The following is an 18,046-nucleotide window of genomic DNA, read 5'->3' on the forward strand; positions in this document are numbered from 1 at the left end:
GTGACATCCCACCGTGTGAGAAAGCACTGAGCTCAATAATGCAATTGTATGTTTGCCGTCTTGGTCAAAGTTTTAGTGAGTTAATAACCTAAAACTCCAGCCTAAAATGATGCCTATTTATTTTGTATATCCATGCTTTCCTTCAGAAATTAAAACCTGACTAAATTTTATAGTAACTTGAACGTTTTATGAATATCTTAATACTAACATTAAATTTTAAGGTCTACAAAAACCTAACAATGATTAGCATTTTCCTTCATTAACTTAAAACAGTAAACATTTTCATGACCCAGACATAACCGCAACTCTTAACAGATGCATTAGCACTCGTTACAAAGAAAGAAGAAGGGGGAGAGGGGAGGAAGGAAGGAAGGAAGGAAGGAAGGAAGGAAGGAAGGAAGGAAGGAAGGAAAAGACAAAAGAAAAAAACTTTTGGAAAAAAAGGTGCAAATTCCAAGACTATAACACAATCATGACCCATCTTACTGCTTTCATTCAATTTGCATTTATAATACCCAGGACAACATGCTATTGTTTCTCCTGGTGATAGTGGAAACCATGACATAATACATTTGCCCTGAACATTGCAGGTAATTTTGCAAATACTAGCTGCACAATGTTTGACCTATTCACTCAAGGGAAGTGCAGACTGATAAGCTCGGGTTTGCTTAGTTAAGGATTAATTTAAATACCTCAGTCTGGGCTCAGGATTATTTAACTTAAGTGCTTAGTATACTTTTCACATTCTTTTTGCGGGTTTCAGTAAAATACATTCAACCTGTTCATTAACTGCAGAGAAAAAATATACCAAATGGCAACAAAATTATCATGTAACATGGAATTTTTTTCCAAGAATTAAAACCAAGGAAGAAGAAAGGAAATAGAATGGTGTTTATTTGGAAATATTGTTAGTCCTGACTATCCAGTACATTGTGGGTTTATTTTACCTGAATCTTTTCAGAGGAAAATAGATAATAAAATTCCAATCTATCTAGGAGTTTAAATGTTTTGTTACTTTGTGAAGCTTGTATTTTTTTCAGCTTTATTGAGATATAATTGACATATAAAATGTATAAGTTTAAGGTATACAACATGTTGATTTGATACATTTTTTTTAAGATTTTATTTATTTGACAGAGAGAGATAGAGGAGAGAGAGAACACACACAAGCAGAGGAAGTGGGAGAGGGAGAAGCAGGCTCTCTGCTGAGCAGGGAACCCTATGCGAGACTCGATCCCAGAACTCTGGGATCAAGACCTGAGCCAAAGGCAGTCACTTAGCTGACTGAGCCACCCAGGTGCCCCTTGATACATTTATATATTGCAAAATGATTACCACTATAGCATTAGCTAACGTCACCATCCCATCACATAATGACCATTTCTTTTTTGTGTTAAGGACATTTAAGATCTGCTTTCTTGGCAACATTCAGGTATAGATTGCAGTTATTATTAGCTATAATCACCATGCTGTACATTAGATCACCAGAACTTCTTCATGTTAAAATGGAAGTTCGTATTCTAAGGAGTTTAAATGTTCTATCAAGTGGAGACAACACGATAAATTAGATTCTCTCTCTCTCATCTAACATTGGACTTAGAGTGACATTATCCAGTGCTCAAATTGCCTAGAGAGAATCAAAAGGGTCAGATTTAAGGAATTCACAGAATCTGAGCCCAGACCCCCACAATGAGGCATGTAGACAGTGTATGCCAGGTTCCTGAACTACCATTCCCACTGCAGAAGCCAAGTTCGTGCTTCCCAGGACTACATCAATCTACTGTCTCCGTTTTAGTCCACACTCCCATTTCTCCCCTAGTAGTGAAACCACCTTTCTCATCATCCCTCTGGCTCCGTCCCTGGGTTTATCAGATGGGCACACGTGCTAGCAATGCCTTTCCTTACTCCTGTAACACAAGGAGGACGTAGCCACCGCCCTCCTGGGCTGCCCCTAGTATAGCCTCTCCATACGAATTGTGGCTTCCTTTCCTCAAAAACTATTCATTCATTCATTCGAAAATTACTGAGTATGTATTTTGTGTGTGTGCCAAGCACTGGTGTCGGCTTTAAGGATCCGGCAGCGAGCAAGACTGTGAAGTTCCTCACCTTCATGGAATTTACATTCTCTTAGAAGAGGACAGACAACAACCGAGTTAAAAAAAAAATTAAATAAAGTACATTCAGATCATGAGAAGTGCTATGAAGAAAATAAAACAAGTTAAAGGCATAAGGCATGACCAGGCAGGCAGGAGACTTCCTCTCATCAGAGCGCTCAGGAAGATCCATGCAGAGAGGAGCCTGGAGCAGGACCTGAGCAGTTGCGAGAATCTGGGCTCATGAAGGTCTTAAGGACAAAAGCGAGGAGGCAGGAATGTGCCTCCTATACTCCGAAGAGGGAAAGGCGGAGGCAGGTGTGGCAGGCACGGAGAACGAGGGAGAAGGGGTTCAAGGTGAGGCAGGGGAGCCAGCAAAAGGTAGTTCGTACGCTTTCTCAAATGGCAACGCAAAGCCCTAGAAAGGGTTTTAGGAACAGTATGCTCTAATTTACATTTTTAATTATCAGGGATGAGTCATCTCACTGGCTAACATCATTTTCCAAGTTACAGTTTGCTAAGCTACCTCTTCCAACACTCTTTCCCCCAAGGAACAGGTGCAGAAATGCCCAGCTTCCTAGGTTGAAGCATTAATGGTTGAAGAGTTTGATTTTCTGCTGGTGTGGGTAGCTGAGTTCAAACAGCTATGTATCCATGTATCTATCGCAATCTCTACACCTATATAGCATGCATTGCTGTTCAGTTCTACTTTAAAGTGTGAAATAGCCAAGTATACAAAGAAAAGAACAGAATAATTATGTAAGTTATAACACCGAGAGAAAAGCTGCACGTCATATAGACACAGACACAGGACAGCACTCTGATCGCTAGGGAGCCACACATTAGAAATCCAATCTCCAGCTGCCTCGGTGCTTAAGAGGCTTGAACTATCCCTGACTTTCTTAACACAATCTCCCCAGGGATGGTTTTGCCGGGGGCGGGGTAGGGGGCAGTGGTAATGTTACTTTAATTGCATAAAAATGTTCTCAGGCAGTTTTTGTTTTTTTAAATGTCAATCAGGAAAGAGCTATAATTGTTTATTTACATATGGAGTGAATCCTATCCCCCCCAACACCCCGTTTTACGTCTTCTTAGCCAGCCCTGACCTCTCCATCTACTCCCAGGGGAAAATCACTTAGGGGCAGAGTAAGCACAGACTATTCAGAAAATGTTCTAATGTAACATTTTTTGTTGTTTATTTTTAGACTCTAGTAAAAAGAAATTTTTCTGTTTTACTAATGGATGGTAAGTTATACTCCTTTCCCAGGCAGAATAAAATTATTCTGTTCTTTGGTCTCAAAGACACTTAAAGAGAATACAACATAGGTTTTAAATTTCTTCATAAACCTCTATGGTCAACCTAAAACTAATTCTGAGGGCCACAGAATCCAGAACAGTTGAAGATCAAGTTGGAAAAAATCAAAATCCTTAAGGTCTTTCTGAAAAAGAGGAGAAAATTCAGAGCAAGGGAGGGGCCAGTACAGGGATGGGGAGCTGAGAAAAGAGACCTGAGCAGCCAGAGTCAGCATGAAGACACTAATAATCATAACAGGGGAAAAAAATAAAAAATAAAATATCTTGAAAGCTGTGCTTTAAAATGTTGTCAAAGGAGTTTGTTGAATAAGGAAGAAAATTGCAACTACAGTGTTCTTTTTAATATACATATTTAATGATAGACCACTGTGATTTATGGGGAAGAAGATGAAGTCAGCAGAGGTAAGTGTATCCCTAGATGGGTCCCCTCCTCTCTCCTCCCACCACCCTCTCCCCACCAGGCTTCCAGAATTAAAACCTGTCCAATCAGATTAGAGTGGTTTATACGTATCTCTATGAATAAGTGTGTATACATATACACATATATACGCACACGGGTATATAAAACAGCAAGTATTTGTGTCAAAAGTGGAATCTTACAGTCATCCTTGTACCCAGATTAATAGCACCCCCACAAGGAAGATTTTTGTACGCTGAGAATTAGTCAGCCTTCTTCACTCTTATTTTAATAGCTTTTTTAAATATAAGAGATAAAGACATGGGGTTTGATGACACCTTTTTTGTGATTGTCAACTCACCTCACAAACAGTGGCGTAGGTATCGTTCTGCATAGGAAAAAAGAAAAGTGAAATTACTTAAAATCCTTAAGGTTGTAAATAATTGTAATGACACTTCGTTATATATTTCTTTCAAATTAACTTCTTGCCCCACCATTGACAAATAACTAATAAAAACAATCAAAATCAAAGAGCCCAGAGCTGGGCCTTCTGCCCAGGCACGCCACTGTATGAACAGCTATAAAAATAATGTTTGCAGGGCGCCTGGGCAGCTCCATTGGTTAAGCAACAGACCCTTGATTTCGGCTCAGGTCGTGATCACAGGGTCGTGAGATGGAGCCCCACACCGGGCTCTGCACGGAGCTGGGCACTGCATAAATATTCCCTCTCGGCTTCTCCCTTTCTCCATCCCCATTCACATGCTTGCTCGCTCTCTTTATCTCTCCCACAAAAAAAAAAAAAAAAAAAAAAAAAAATTACATTTGCCTCACTGGAAAAATGGTGCAGTTTGATGCCTACTAGAAAATCCCAGTCAACTAAGAGGTAATCTGTGGAGCAGGTTAAAGAATGAAGAGGCGTGGACAGGTGCCCAGTGCAGACAGAACCTGACATGAAAACCACCAAGAGCTCTGCTAGCAAAGGCCCGTAGGTTCCCCTGCCCAGACCGGCTGCTCTGGTGCCCACTCTATGGCCTGGACTGTCGCCAGCAACACACAGTGCCTCCTGTCCATTCACTCGGCAAGTGCTGTCTCAGCACCTGCGATGTGCCTCTCCCCTGCTGTGTGACGTAGACACAGTGTGAACAGGGAGAGAGACCCGCGCTGATGGGCTTACAGATCGGAGCAAAAGACAGCAAACACAGGCTAGACAAATGACGATTGCCACTGAACTTTGTAAAAAGTGGCACCAAAGAAAGGGAAAAGTATTTTTAAAGAATGTGTAACAGTCCCCAAATCCAGACAGCTCCTGCTCCACTGTTTTCTGTCTCTGGGGCACATAACCACGAATGTGAGAGTAAGCCTAAGCCTGTCAGAGAGGCCAGAGCACAGACCATATAAGCAAAGCTCTGAGCACCATTTGGAAGGAGAAGTTAATGTCCTTATTTCAATCTCAATGATATAGTTTCACTCATTAGTAGAAAACAATATTAGGATTACCCCAAATTACCATGATTCAACCTGGGTCCTGAACAACCTGAACAAAGGAACCCATGTTTAAATGACGAAATTCTTGTTCATTAGATCAGGATAATTGCAGTGTATCAGGCATTATCCTGAAGAGGGAGATTCTATTATTATCCTAATTTATTGGGGAGGAAAGTAAAGTACCAAGAAGTTAAGTACCTTAACCAGTTACACACTAAGTGGCATTTAATTAAAAATTAAAAATGAAGTATTTGGGGATGTATTTTCTACACAGAGTGGAGTAAACATAGTGGTTTGTGACCTCTGGATTCGATTGCTGCCATGTTCCCTGCAGAGACACTTTGAACGTGGTCTAGGGCCTTGCTATCCAAAGTGTCATCCAGGGACTACAAGCATCACATCACCTGGGAGCTTGTTACAAGTACAGAATCTCATGTCCTGCCGTAGGCTTTCAGAACCAGAATCTGCATTTTAACAAGATCCTTAGATAATTGTTCTTTCACATTTGAGAAGTACAAGACTCAGAAATTTGACAAGCACCTGACTTTCTACCAAAAGGCCGTTATAGTTGGAGCAATTGAGGATCCCTGGGTTCCACAGTTTGCGTTAACCTCCCTGGGTCTCCGGTTGCATTAATTTATCTCAATTTTTCCGCATTATTATGTATCACTCAGGCTATCACACTTTTCCTTTAGAGTCATGCAAACTCCTTGAAAGCCAATGCAAATTCAAATGGGAATCCTCTTAGATAACTTTTCTCTTGAAGGAAATATTAGTATCAAAACAGAAACATAATTAATACTTACACACTTTAAAGCACAATTTTCCTGATCTACAGAGTTCCAAAAATGACATCCTTGGATGCACTGCAAGAGATACATTAAGAGACAATGGTGACTGGAGAAGGGTGACTTTTTCTTGCCACCGGAGTAGTGCAACCTCGTACCAAAATGTATCTATGCAGGAATCCGTGGCCTTAGCAGGATCAGGACCCGTGGAATCCTATGCAGAGCTCTGCTGTCTCCAGATGGAGCGGGGCTTGGCGTGACTCACTGCAGGGCAGCAGGTTGCTGAGTGGAGGCGGGGTGGGCAGGCCTAGAACCCGGAGATCACCCAAGCTTCGGGGAGCACCCCGTCCCCTGGGTGGCTGGCAGCAGGTAAGGTCCCGCATACCGTGGCATCGAGCATGTCGTGGGTCCTGGCCATGTCCTTACACAACAAGCAAAACTCAAACCTGGGGACTCAACCGAAGGCAGCATACCAAACCCTAAGGGGGTCCCCAGTCTGGGAAGTGCGTTCATGTTTATATTTTGAGTCACTACTCTCCTGTTGAATAAATGGATACAGGTGCAGAAAAGTAATAAAACCATAAATGTCATTGTTAGAAGAAACACTGGAAACCATCTCATCCAGCCCTCTCAGATAACACATAATAAAACTAAGTCTCAGAAATATTAAGTAATTTGCCCCAAGTAGAATCAAAATCATGGAGCTGGATTAGTCCTGTGTTCTTTCCACTTCAGCACAAGGTGCCTGAGTTCATTTTTGAATATTCTGTAATTCAGACTTGTTGCTATTTTCCATTGAACTTCCTCCATCAAGGACAAATAAATGAGATTTTACTTAGGAATTACTCTTACTGTAATAAAACCTGACCATTGTCCCATTTTTATCAATACAAACACTATAAACTTCCTGACAATGGAAGTGATTACTCACCGGTCCACTCAGGTTATATGGCGCGCCAATGTCAAGCTGCCGGCCCTGAAGTGAAGAAGGAGATCGTAAACGCCAGCTATCGATACCACAGTCAGGGAGACTACCACACCTTTTCTAAAAAAAGCTTCCTGGAATAGTGTCGCCTCTTCCGTGTTTTCTAACTATGTAGTATGATGTTTTAAAGTCATTAAATCAGTCATGAAATCTGGTAAAATGCCAATGCAAATTATAAGATGGAATGCCTAAGAATTCTGCAGAAATGATCAAGGCAAGAGGGGGGCTGTAAGGAGTGGTTAAGGGCAACAGACAGATTCTCACACAGTATGAAATAAGCCTGTGACTTTAGTCAATTCATCAAGTCAAAGGACTCAGGGGTTAAAGATGAATTATGGTCAGGTTTTTTTTTTAAGCAGTCTTACTAAGAATAGTGAAAAAAAATACAAATTCAGAATTTTACATATAGTAAAACATCAGATTACTCTGGGTTTTTTCTCATATTTTCACAAATTTTAATAATTTTTTGTGCTGGGAGAAAATAAAAGAAATAGGAGCTAAGGGGGGGGATATCTATAAATTGTTGATCCTCTCCCTGGTCGTTATGTGAGTAGAGTTTTTGATAAACAGAAAGGCTAACAAATGATGACAATATTGGGCCTACAATGATCAGCCATGTGGCTAAATAGTGTTATATGGATATGATCTAATCGTCAGCCTGCCTCACCTGACTTAGAATTATGAGCAGTGGATAACTCAGCGAGTACTCCTAGTACCTCCGATTGGTACTGCTCAGAACCCCCCCTGAAAAGTTGCTGGATTTGAACCATTGAATTGAAGAGAAGATTAATCCAGCAAGAAGCATGCCATCTGACCTTGGCTGACCCAGCGGTATAAGCAAGATGTGTTCCAGGAGATGATAGAAAATCCAAAGGAGCCCTGGAGGTGTTTTTTTTTGTTCGGTTCGGTTTGGTTTTGTTGAGATTTATTTATTTATTTGAGAGAGAGAGGGTGCGTGCACATGCAAGCGGGGGGAGGAGGGCAAGGGGCAGAGGGAAAGAATCTTGAAACACACTCCCCTGCCAGAGGGGAGCCTGGCACAGGGCGTGTGGCTGGATCCCATGATGCGTGAGATCATGACCCTTAATATCAGGACCTGAGCCGAAACCAAGGGCCAGACTCTCAACAGACTGAGACATCCAGGCACCCCCCACCGCAGGTGGTTTAAGCATCTCTTGTGGGCTTCAGAATAGCCCGTGCTTTTCAGAGGGAAGAGAAGATCAGTTTATCACTAAGTTCACTGAGCTTTCTCTCCCCTTCCAGGTAAGCACCTTTCATTTTGCCCTTCACTCTATCCTCAGTATCTAGAACAGTCCAGAGGGGATAAGAGGTCTTCAGTAAATACATACAGAAAGAATAAACCCATGAACTCAAGATGGCCTATTATATAGGAATGGTCCAGAAGTCTCATCTCTTGGAAGCCTCATCCAGTAGCCTGGCATTGTGGGGGTTCACTTAAGAAGTAATCAGAGTTGCCTTTTCCCCTCCCATTTGATGTGTGAATGAAGATTCCTCTGACCTCCATTCCCTAGCCACTTATATTTGTAGAGAAAGGAGAAGGATGCTTAATATATTTTGTCTTTAGATAATAAGCTCTTAGAGAGTAAGAACTGTATCTTTTAGATTAATTTTGCAGCCATGGGCATACCTGTGCTTTGTTTCCGTGATTTTGTTCAAAAAGAAGCTTTTGATTCCCCTTTATGTGATTGACCCACAATTATATATAATCAAGTCTACGAGTGAATTTGCAATTAAATTTTTTCAGATCCCTTCAAAAATCTGTTAGCTCATAAAAACAAAAGGGTGGCTGCTGGGTAGTTTCTGCATTCCATTTTAAACAGTAGGCCAGCAGAGATGGTCCTTGGTGACCATAAGGTCACATTGTAACAGTATTGAGTCCTTTCATTGGCAGCTCTCAAGATTCAGTTGAACAGGCTGAAGGGAGAGCCACCAAGTGGCCTTGGGCAAGGCAGCCTCATGGTCTATGGGGTTCTGATGAAGCAGATTTTGTCAACCCCTGTCCTCATCATTATCACAGCTACTGTTCATTGAATAGTTCCTATGTTCCAGGCACATTACAAGGTGTTTTACTCTAAATCTCATTCAACCTCTCAACAGCCCTTGTAGGTGTGTATTATTACTAACTCCACTGCACAGCCGAGGCACAGGGAGGTTTAGTGAATTGTTCAAAAGTTCAAATGTAAAGGAGGCTGAGAGTTGCCTCCAGAGCCTGTGCTCTTACCCAAAGCACGATGCCTCCTGTAATCTGCACCAAAGCCCCAGTCCTCAATTTGCAATTAGGATCCCTGCCAGTTTACCTTAGCTCTGCCTCCTCCAATAATCTGCTGAAAACACACCATCCCAACACTGGATCTTGCATCCTCTTAACCCATACCTACCTCTTGGCACAAGCTTGTCTCTCCCGCCCCCCTCAGCCACAACGAATTTCATTCCTTTACTTCCTACCCTGATAAATGAAACAGAGCGGAATGGTCTGCATGTTAGTGCCATTTAGGACACTTGCTCCTGATGTGACATTTCCCAAGTTAGCTGTGCTGTCTAAGTATTCTCATCTGACACATAAGTAAGATAATATTTAGTGCATACAGTTCTGTGAGGATTCAGTTAAATAATGTATTATTATAGTGCAGTGTCAGGCACTGGGAAATCTATTAGTAATATTATGTGTAAATAGCTTTTTCCAGACGTATCTCTGGTGAGTTATGCAAGAATCTCTTCAGATACATTTCTTGATGTGCATGAGAGTGCTGGTTTATCCCGTCTTTGCCAACTATGAATGTTTTTATCTTTGCCAATTTGATGAGAGAAAAGTTGGGTCATTCTGCAATCCTGTGCTTGCTGTGAGGCTGTGCACTGGTCACATATGTTAGCCATTTCTGTTTCTTCTTTTTTGAAGTAGGTCTTCACGTTCTAAACTTATTTTAAATCATTTTTTTATATATAAGCGTTGGTAAAATTCTGTTCATCATATGTAATACTTTTTCCATTTTTTGGCTTTGTTTTTCTTGTACTCTGCTTATTGTCAAATAGTTTAAGCTTCTAAGTAGTTAAATTATTATTAATTTCTTGTAGGGATTCTGTATTTTTGAAGCAGGCTTCATAAGGAATTGCCACTCCAAGACTGTAGAAATAGTCACCCCTAATTTGCAAAAATGAACTATTGGGACTTCAGCAAGATAAAAAGCTTTTGCACAGCAAAGGAAACAGTCAACAAAACCAAAAGTCAATGGGCAGAATGGGAAAAGATATTTTTAAATGTCTTATCAGATTAAGGGCTAGTATCCAAAATCTATAAAGAACTTATCAAACTCAACAGCCAAAGAACAAATAATCCAGTCAAGAAATGGGCAGAAGACATGAACAGATATTTCTGCAAAGAAGACATCCAAATGGCCAACAGACACATGAAAATGTGCTCAACATCACTCGGCATCAGGGAAATACACATCAAAACCACAGTGAGATACCACCTCACACCGGTCAGAATGGCTAAAATTAATAAGTCAGGAAATGACAGATGTTGGCGAGGATGCAGAGAGAGGGGAATCCTCTTACACTGGTGGTAGGAGTGCAAGCCAGTGCAGCCATTTTAGAAGCATGGAGGTTCCTCAAAAAGTTAAAAATAGAGCTACCCTATGACACAGCAATTGCACTACGAGGTATTTACCCAAAGGATACAAACATAGTGATTTGAAGGTGCACCTGCACCCCAATATTTATAGCAGCAATGTCCACAGTAGCCAAACTATGGAAAGAGCCCAAATGTCCATCGACAGGTGAATGGATAAAGAAGACGTGGTGTATATATACAATGGAATATTACACAGCCATCAAAAAATAAAATCTTGCCATTTGCAATGACATGGATAGAACTAGCAGGTATCATGCTAAGCGAAATAAGTCAATCAGAGAAAAACAGTTATCATATGATCTCATGATATGCAGAATTTAAGAAACAAGACAGAGGATCATAGGGGAAGAGAGGGAAAAATGAAATAAGACGAAAGAAGAGAGGGAGACAAACCATAAGAGACTCCTAATCTCAGGAAACAAACTGAGGGTTTGTTTAATGTCTGGAAACAAACTGGAGGGGAGGGGGTGGGAGGAGGGGGAGGCTGGGTGATAGACACTGGGGAGGGTATGTGTTGTGGGGAGCGCTGTGTGTTGTGTAAGACTGATGAATCACAGACTTATACCCCTGAAACAAATAATACATTATATGTTAATTAAAAAAGAAAAGAAATATTCACCCGTAATTTATTCTAATATATTTATGGGGTGAAGTCTTATTTCATTTTGTTTCTGTTATCTGTCTATTTTTATTTAAATCACAGTATTTTTTAATAACTCCTGGAATCTATTTGAATCTGGTAGTATTATAAGGAGTTAGGTTTTTAAAAATTTGCCTAAACTTTTTTTAAAGACTTTATTTTTAGGGTGCCTGGGTGGCTCAGTCGGTTAAGTGTCTTGGTTTTGGCTCAGGTCATGATCTGAGGGTCATGAGATTGAGCTCTGCGCTGGGCTCCATGCTCAGCTCTCTCTCTCTCTCTCTCTCAAATAAACAAATAAATAAAATCTTTAAAAAAAACAAAAAAAGACTTCATTTTTCTTAGAGAAGTTTTAGATTTACAGTGTAATTGAGATTAAGGTACAGAGATTTCCCAAATACCTCTGTCTCCCACATACCCATAGCCTCTCTCATTATCCGCATCACTCACCAGAATAGTAGGTGTTACTAAGGATAAATCAACATGGACACAATAATAATCCCCAAAGTCTGTAGTTTACCTTAGGGCTCACTCTTGGAGTTGTACGTTTGGACAAATGTGGGTTTGGACAAATGTACCCATCATGATATCATACAGAGTATTTTCACTGTTTCTAACAATCCTCTGTGCTCTCTCTATTCATCTCCCCACCACATACAAACCCACTCCTGGCAAACACTGATCTTTTCGTTTTCTCCATAGTTTTGCCTTTCCTAAAATGTCAAATGGTTGGAATCATCCAGTATGCAGTCTTTTCAGATTGGCTTCGTTCACTTAGCATAAGCATAGGGTTCACACCATGTCTTTTCATAGCCTGAAAGCTCATTTCTTTGCAGCTCTGATTATTTCATTGTCTGGATGTGCCACGATTCACTTATCCATTCACCTACTAAAGGAAGGCGTTATCTTTTCATTCTAAATGAACAGCCCCACTTCCGTTTGAACTGCCATCTTTATCATACTCCATACTCCCTTACGTGCATGGTTTAACTCCCAGACAGTATTCTGTTTTACTGATGTGCGCATTCCTTTTCTTTTAATATTTTATTTATTTATTTATTTGAGAGAGAGAGACAGAGATAGTAAGAGGGAGCATGAGCGGGGAGGAGAGGAAGAAACAGGCTCCCCGCTGAGCAAGGAGCCCGGCGGGGCCTCCATCCCAGGACCCAGGGATCATGACCTGAGCCGAAGGCAGACGCTTAACCAACTGAGCCACCCAGGCGTCCCTCATGTGCCCATTCCTATACTAATACAAACTGTGCTAATTTCTGGATATTTTATGACATTTTTGGATTCTGGTTTTGTTCTATCATCTTGCTATAAACTTATATATTGATATACAAGAAAGGTATTGATGTGCGTACTTTTTCTTAACAGGATAACCTCTGGAACTCTTGTTTCTAATAGTCTTGCATTGAATTGAATTGATACTTCTAACAGAGCATTTCTCATCGCTAGTTCCTCAGTTGTTGGGACTTACTCAAAAAAAAAAAAAAAGGTTTTGTGGCCAAAGAAGATCAGAAAATTATGATTAAGCAAAGCCATTAATATGCTGTTGTGCCCTGTGAATCTACACAAAGCTGGCAAGAAGCATTTCCATAAAAGGAAAAAAAAGAAGCATTTCTATAAACTATTTGACCATGAATCTCTTTTGTTTCTTTTTCATAAAAGATGCCACAATACTAGTGTTCTGAAGAACACTTGTTATTTTTTGTTCTCTGCAACACAGGCACATATTACTCAAAAATACTAAGTCAGTTAGTGCATTCAACTAATACCTACAGATCCCTCAAATAATGAAAACTACTTGTGCTCAGCACAGAACCATGGTTTGTGCACATTGGGACAACGATTCTAAACATTCCTTTGTGTCAGACTCTTTGTATTTCTTTTTAAAAAGCAAAGATGGCCCAGTATCAAGAACCACCCCGTGAAATCAAAGATGACCTTCACAGCAAACGTCCAGGCTACAAAGAATGGCACACACAAAAAATGCAAACAGCATCATAAACTGAAGCACTTTACACATCCTTTCCCTTGATCCACAGCTGTGTTCACTGTTCCTTCACCTAGCTCTCGTCCCACCAGACCCTGCGTGGGAGGCCCAGATGGAGAACAGTGATTACAGGCACTGGGCCACATCTCTCGCCGTGACCACCGCATCGGCTGTGCCCGCATCTGTAGGTGGTGAGCGGAAGGCAGTGCAACAAAGGAACAAACCATTTACTCCTACTGCCTGAAACCCAGGAGCCCACACAGAGATAACAGGAGACTAAACCTAACTAAAAAATGAAACATGGTAAAACAAATAAAATGGAGACTACAGTAATGGAAACAACCAACATCAGTTTTGACAGTAAGGGGAAATTAACAAATATGGTGGCGCGTTTATAGGATGGAAATATTCTAAATATACTGAAGACCCTGTTTCCATAAAAACGTCAGGGCAGAGGAAAAACTTACAACGTCATGTTAAGTGGAAAAGACGGGTGCACAACTGTACGTGAAATTATATACATATTTGAAGAGAAAGTGCTTCTTTATTTTTCTCTACTTCTCTACCTTATAAATCTTTTACAGTGAATATATGTTCTTACTATAATCAGGGAAAACTTTTAAATTATTCAATAAGGAATACATTTAATAGTCTTATTTTTCCATGTTTAAGTTTGGATGACGACCGTAGAATCCCCACGCATACAACTCCACGTTAACAGCAATGAGGTCTTCAATGGGGATTTAAAGAAAATACCAAACTTTTTTAAAAAGCACTATTACCTGTAGAAACCTTAGGTAGTGTTTTAATCTTTGGTTTAAATAAAGCCAGAAGAGTGTAACACAGATAATTATCTTTTTTATCTATCATAGACTTCCGCCTCCAATACTTACACATAACAATGTATTTGGTACTTTTATTATTCTAAAAAGTTGGACTCTAAGTAGCAGAACATGTGAGCTATCATGCTATTCCCTTTGTCTCTAGATAAGAGGAGTGCATCTTTCCCTGGCTAGAATGTTTGGTTTTTACAGTTGATTCAGTGGCTGTTTGACACACAATCAAGTCACAGTAACTGAAAGATATGAAACAATTTTTATGGGAAGGATATCCAAAAAAACCTCACTACTGAAAAAATTACCAATGCACAGGCAGAAGTAAAGGAACTTAAAAACAATTCTTGCTTTCCAAATAGATCGCTGTTCTATATGGCATCTGCACCTGCTTCCTTGGGTATCCACCTCCCGATACAACCATCCATCCACAATATAAATTCTACTGCTGTCTGCAACTGGTAGGCATTGCCCTGTGGCCGAACCTATTTCTTGCTTCAAGGCAAATATAAATGGTTTTGAAATAAATGAGTTTAAATTAACATTTTTAAAGCATGTAAAATTTACCCCATGTAAGCTTCTTTAATGCAATTCTTATGCCCCCTCATACACACACACACACAATCAATGAACAGATAAAGAAATAAAACAGCCCTCCCCTACCTTCTGTAATTAAAAACGTTCCTAACTTTTTTTGGAGAAAAAAAAAAATCTTTCTTGCCTTGCTACCACTCCTCATGAGAAAATCATTCCCTCATTTGTAACAAGCTGAATTCTACATGCTCCAGTTCCTACAAAGACAAATATGAGACCAGCAAACTTACCAGGTTAGTTACACATGACTTTAGGCAGCCGTTTAAAACTGTGCACTGTACCACAGAAATCCATGTGCAGCCAAGAGTCGCAACACGGACGAGTTTCAGAATCAGCCAGCAAATGTTCTTCATCACTTCACCGATGGCGATTTTTAGATGACTGTTCTTCTCATTTTCTCCATCCCACCATATCAATTCTTTAAGTTCCCGTTGAAAGAGTGGCTAGTGGAGTTGGGAGGGGGGGTTGACATGTTAGAGATTCTTTGCCTTTTTAAAATAATATTTAGACCATTTAGTCGAGACCTTCGAATCCTAGATAGCGTGCAATAGTCCCCTAAGAGCTATTTCATAACTGAGTTTCCTTTTACTCTCATAAAGAAAGGCACCCCCTGTCCAAAGGTTAGATCTTAGCAGTGCACTTCGCATGGGAAGGAAACAACGTAGAAGATGCAAACTGCATTTCAGCCAGCGTGTGACACTTGCACTGTCTGGAACTGGAGCCTTTCGGATCATCCACCGCTTCACTTCTCTGAGCTTGGCTCAGCTATGCGGGAAACTGGGGTTTTGACCATCTCTGCTTCAGCAAACAGTGGCACCATTATAATGAAGAACTATCAGAAAATCAGAGTCAAACGATGCTGCAGAGGGGAAAAACAGAACCCTTTGAGACCTAGTACATATTTCAAAATTAAAAAGCAAACAAAGCTGAAATTAATAGACAAATACTCTGAGGGTGAGTTAAAGACAAGGAAGTTTGTTAGAGTACTTGGAGAACTTCACTACATATTAACCAAAATACTGCCTTATCAAGTCTATTGAGACAGAGCTGAAACTAGCCACCGCGGACCTCAGATATGTACAAGTGTAGCTGTCTTGAAAAGGGAATATTGTACCAATTTCAGTTAGCCTTGCATCAAGATTAAGTTAAGAATTTGAAATCTGCAAGGTACAGAAGTGAGTCATTCTGGAGAGCTACTTTTTAGATGGCTGAGGATTAACTCTTTCAGGCCAGATAGTTTTGTGTTGGTGTCCTTTTTTATGATTTAAGCATTAAAGAAACTTCATGTCTTCTTAAATAAATTATACTAATGTAACTTCAGCTTTTTTTATTGGCATGAGGTTCTCATTGTGAGCAATACAGGCATAGGGTTTTTTCTGTTTGTTTTTTCAAGCTGAACATCTTTGAGCAAATGTTGACAAAACTGGTGTACAACATAAAGACAAATGGTACTGACTCTAGAATTGACCCCTAAAACTTGGCTTCATGAAAAACTTCCCCATTGTCCACTAGATCTTTTGCATTTTCTATATTTTTAAGATCATAGATTAAAGAATATACAACTGTCCAATTTCTTGGTCAGAGGAATATGGCCATCTTTCTACAAAATATACATTTAAATCAGAAAACAAACGATCTTGCCTAGGGAATTTCCTCATTCCAATGAAATTTCTCTCCTTCAAAGCTGTGCTATCAATATCTTTTGCCTTACGAGCACAAAGAATGACTTTTACTTCGCTAACAAAATAGACCACTAAACACTTTCTTGATGTAGCTTCATTGGTGGAATGTGAAAAAGAAATATCCTTCCAATTTCAAGATTTTGTGCTTCTTCTGTTTTCTGGAATTTAACTGGCACGTAGTTGCACTCATGGAAAATGGCCTGTGTTCAAAGATATTTGTTATGGAATAACTTATATCAAAAGATTGGAAACAACCTAATAGTCCAATAATATAATACTGGATCAATCAATTCATGTATCTCGTCTAGGTGATTTCTTCACATGGGCTTGTTTGGACTTCCTCCCAGCATCACGGCCTCCAGGCAACTGGAGAGCTTACGTGGTGGTGGCTTAGAGCTTTGGTGGACGTGTTCAGGGCTAAGCTGCATTGTCTTTTATGATTCAGCTTGAGAAATCGTAGTTACTTTTGCTGCATTTTTCTGGGTTGCCAGAGAGTCACAGAACTGCCCGGATTAGAGGAGAGGGAAATAGGCCCCACCTCTTGGTGTGAAAACAGCAAGCTTTGAGAGGAACAGGTAGTCCGGAAGATTGTTGCACTACCTTTAGAAAATACAATCTGCCAGCAAAGAGGCAGTTAGCCTTCGCCTGGTTCTCAGAGGCAGGAATTTTATTATTATTTTTTTAAAGTAATCTCCACCTCTAATATGGGGCTGGAACTCATGACCCCAAGATCAAGAGTCACATGCTCTACCCACTAAGCCAGTCAGGCACCCCTGAAAGGCAGAAATCTTAGTTACCACAGTTCAGTTAAGTAACACTGGTCCTCAAACAATCTAAACTTCAGTTACCACAATATATCAACTGTGAGGAATTTCATTGAGAACGAACTTCTCTGCTATTTCTTTATCAGAATGAGTTTTATAATTCATTAGCAACAGTCTAGATTTGATATGATCAAATATATCTGAGTTCTAAAATTATAGTTATTGAAAATATAGAATGTACGTCCTCAGACCCAGCTGTATTCCATCAGTATCATAGAACTCCAGGGAAATGAAATTGTACAGTCATCAAAAGGAGCCTCAAATAAAAGGAGAGGGGCTGTGGCAACCTTCAAGGCCTGAAGAATTTGCTTGTATGGCAAATTCTTCCTCGTGCACATACCTCTCCCATCATCCCTTCCTGCTTCTCGGGCCCACTGGAACCTGATCGTGGTCCACCACAGCACATAAGCTGATCCTTGAAGTTGGCCAAAAGGTGTATACTGGTCATCACCATGGCAATAATTATTTCTCTGGTGGGATATTTGGTGGCATTTGTCTCTCATCGTCGTTCATATGTCTCTGTCTCTACACTCGGCGCTTCTCGTCTTTATGTCTCAGGGAAGGGATGATGCTACCGAAGTCAGAGAAGGAAAATATTCAATAATTAGCTTTTGAGTTTCAAGGGCCAGGGTTCCAGCCTAGAGGAGTGGCAGCTAAACACACAGAGTTCAGTTTCTGGTCTGCAATTTGGTTTCACTACATTATTATGAAACTAAAATTTTATTTTAGCCTGGGACCTGGGTGGTTGAAATGCAAAAGTGGGCTA

General features: G+C 40.3%; 1 protein-coding gene across 1 annotated transcript in view; it reads right to left on the reverse strand.

The window, feature by feature from the left end:
• ROS1 (ROS proto-oncogene 1, receptor tyrosine kinase) overlaps positions 1–17,725 on the reverse strand; it is a 131,192-nt gene extending 113,467 nt beyond the window's left edge. The window contains exons 1-5 of the mRNA XM_034670773.1: positions 17,621–17,725; positions 15,005–15,217; positions 7,009–7,053; positions 6,096–6,155; positions 4,166–4,192 (exon numbers count right to left, since the gene is read on the reverse strand). Coding sequence (XP_034526664.1) covers positions 4,166–4,192; positions 6,096–6,155; positions 7,009–7,053; positions 15,005–15,217; positions 17,621–17,686 — 411 coding nt within the window. The 5' untranslated portion in view covers positions 17,687–17,725. The remainder of the gene's footprint in view (positions 1–4,165; positions 4,193–6,095; positions 6,156–7,008; positions 7,054–15,004; positions 15,218–17,620) is intronic.
• Positions 17,726–18,046: the final 321 nt, after the last annotated feature.

This window comes from Ailuropoda melanoleuca, chromosome 10 (assembly GCF_002007445.2).
Source record: "Ailuropoda melanoleuca isolate Jingjing chromosome 10, ASM200744v2, whole genome shotgun sequence".
NCBI classification, from domain to species: domain Eukaryota; kingdom Metazoa; phylum Chordata; class Mammalia; order Carnivora; family Ursidae; genus Ailuropoda; species Ailuropoda melanoleuca.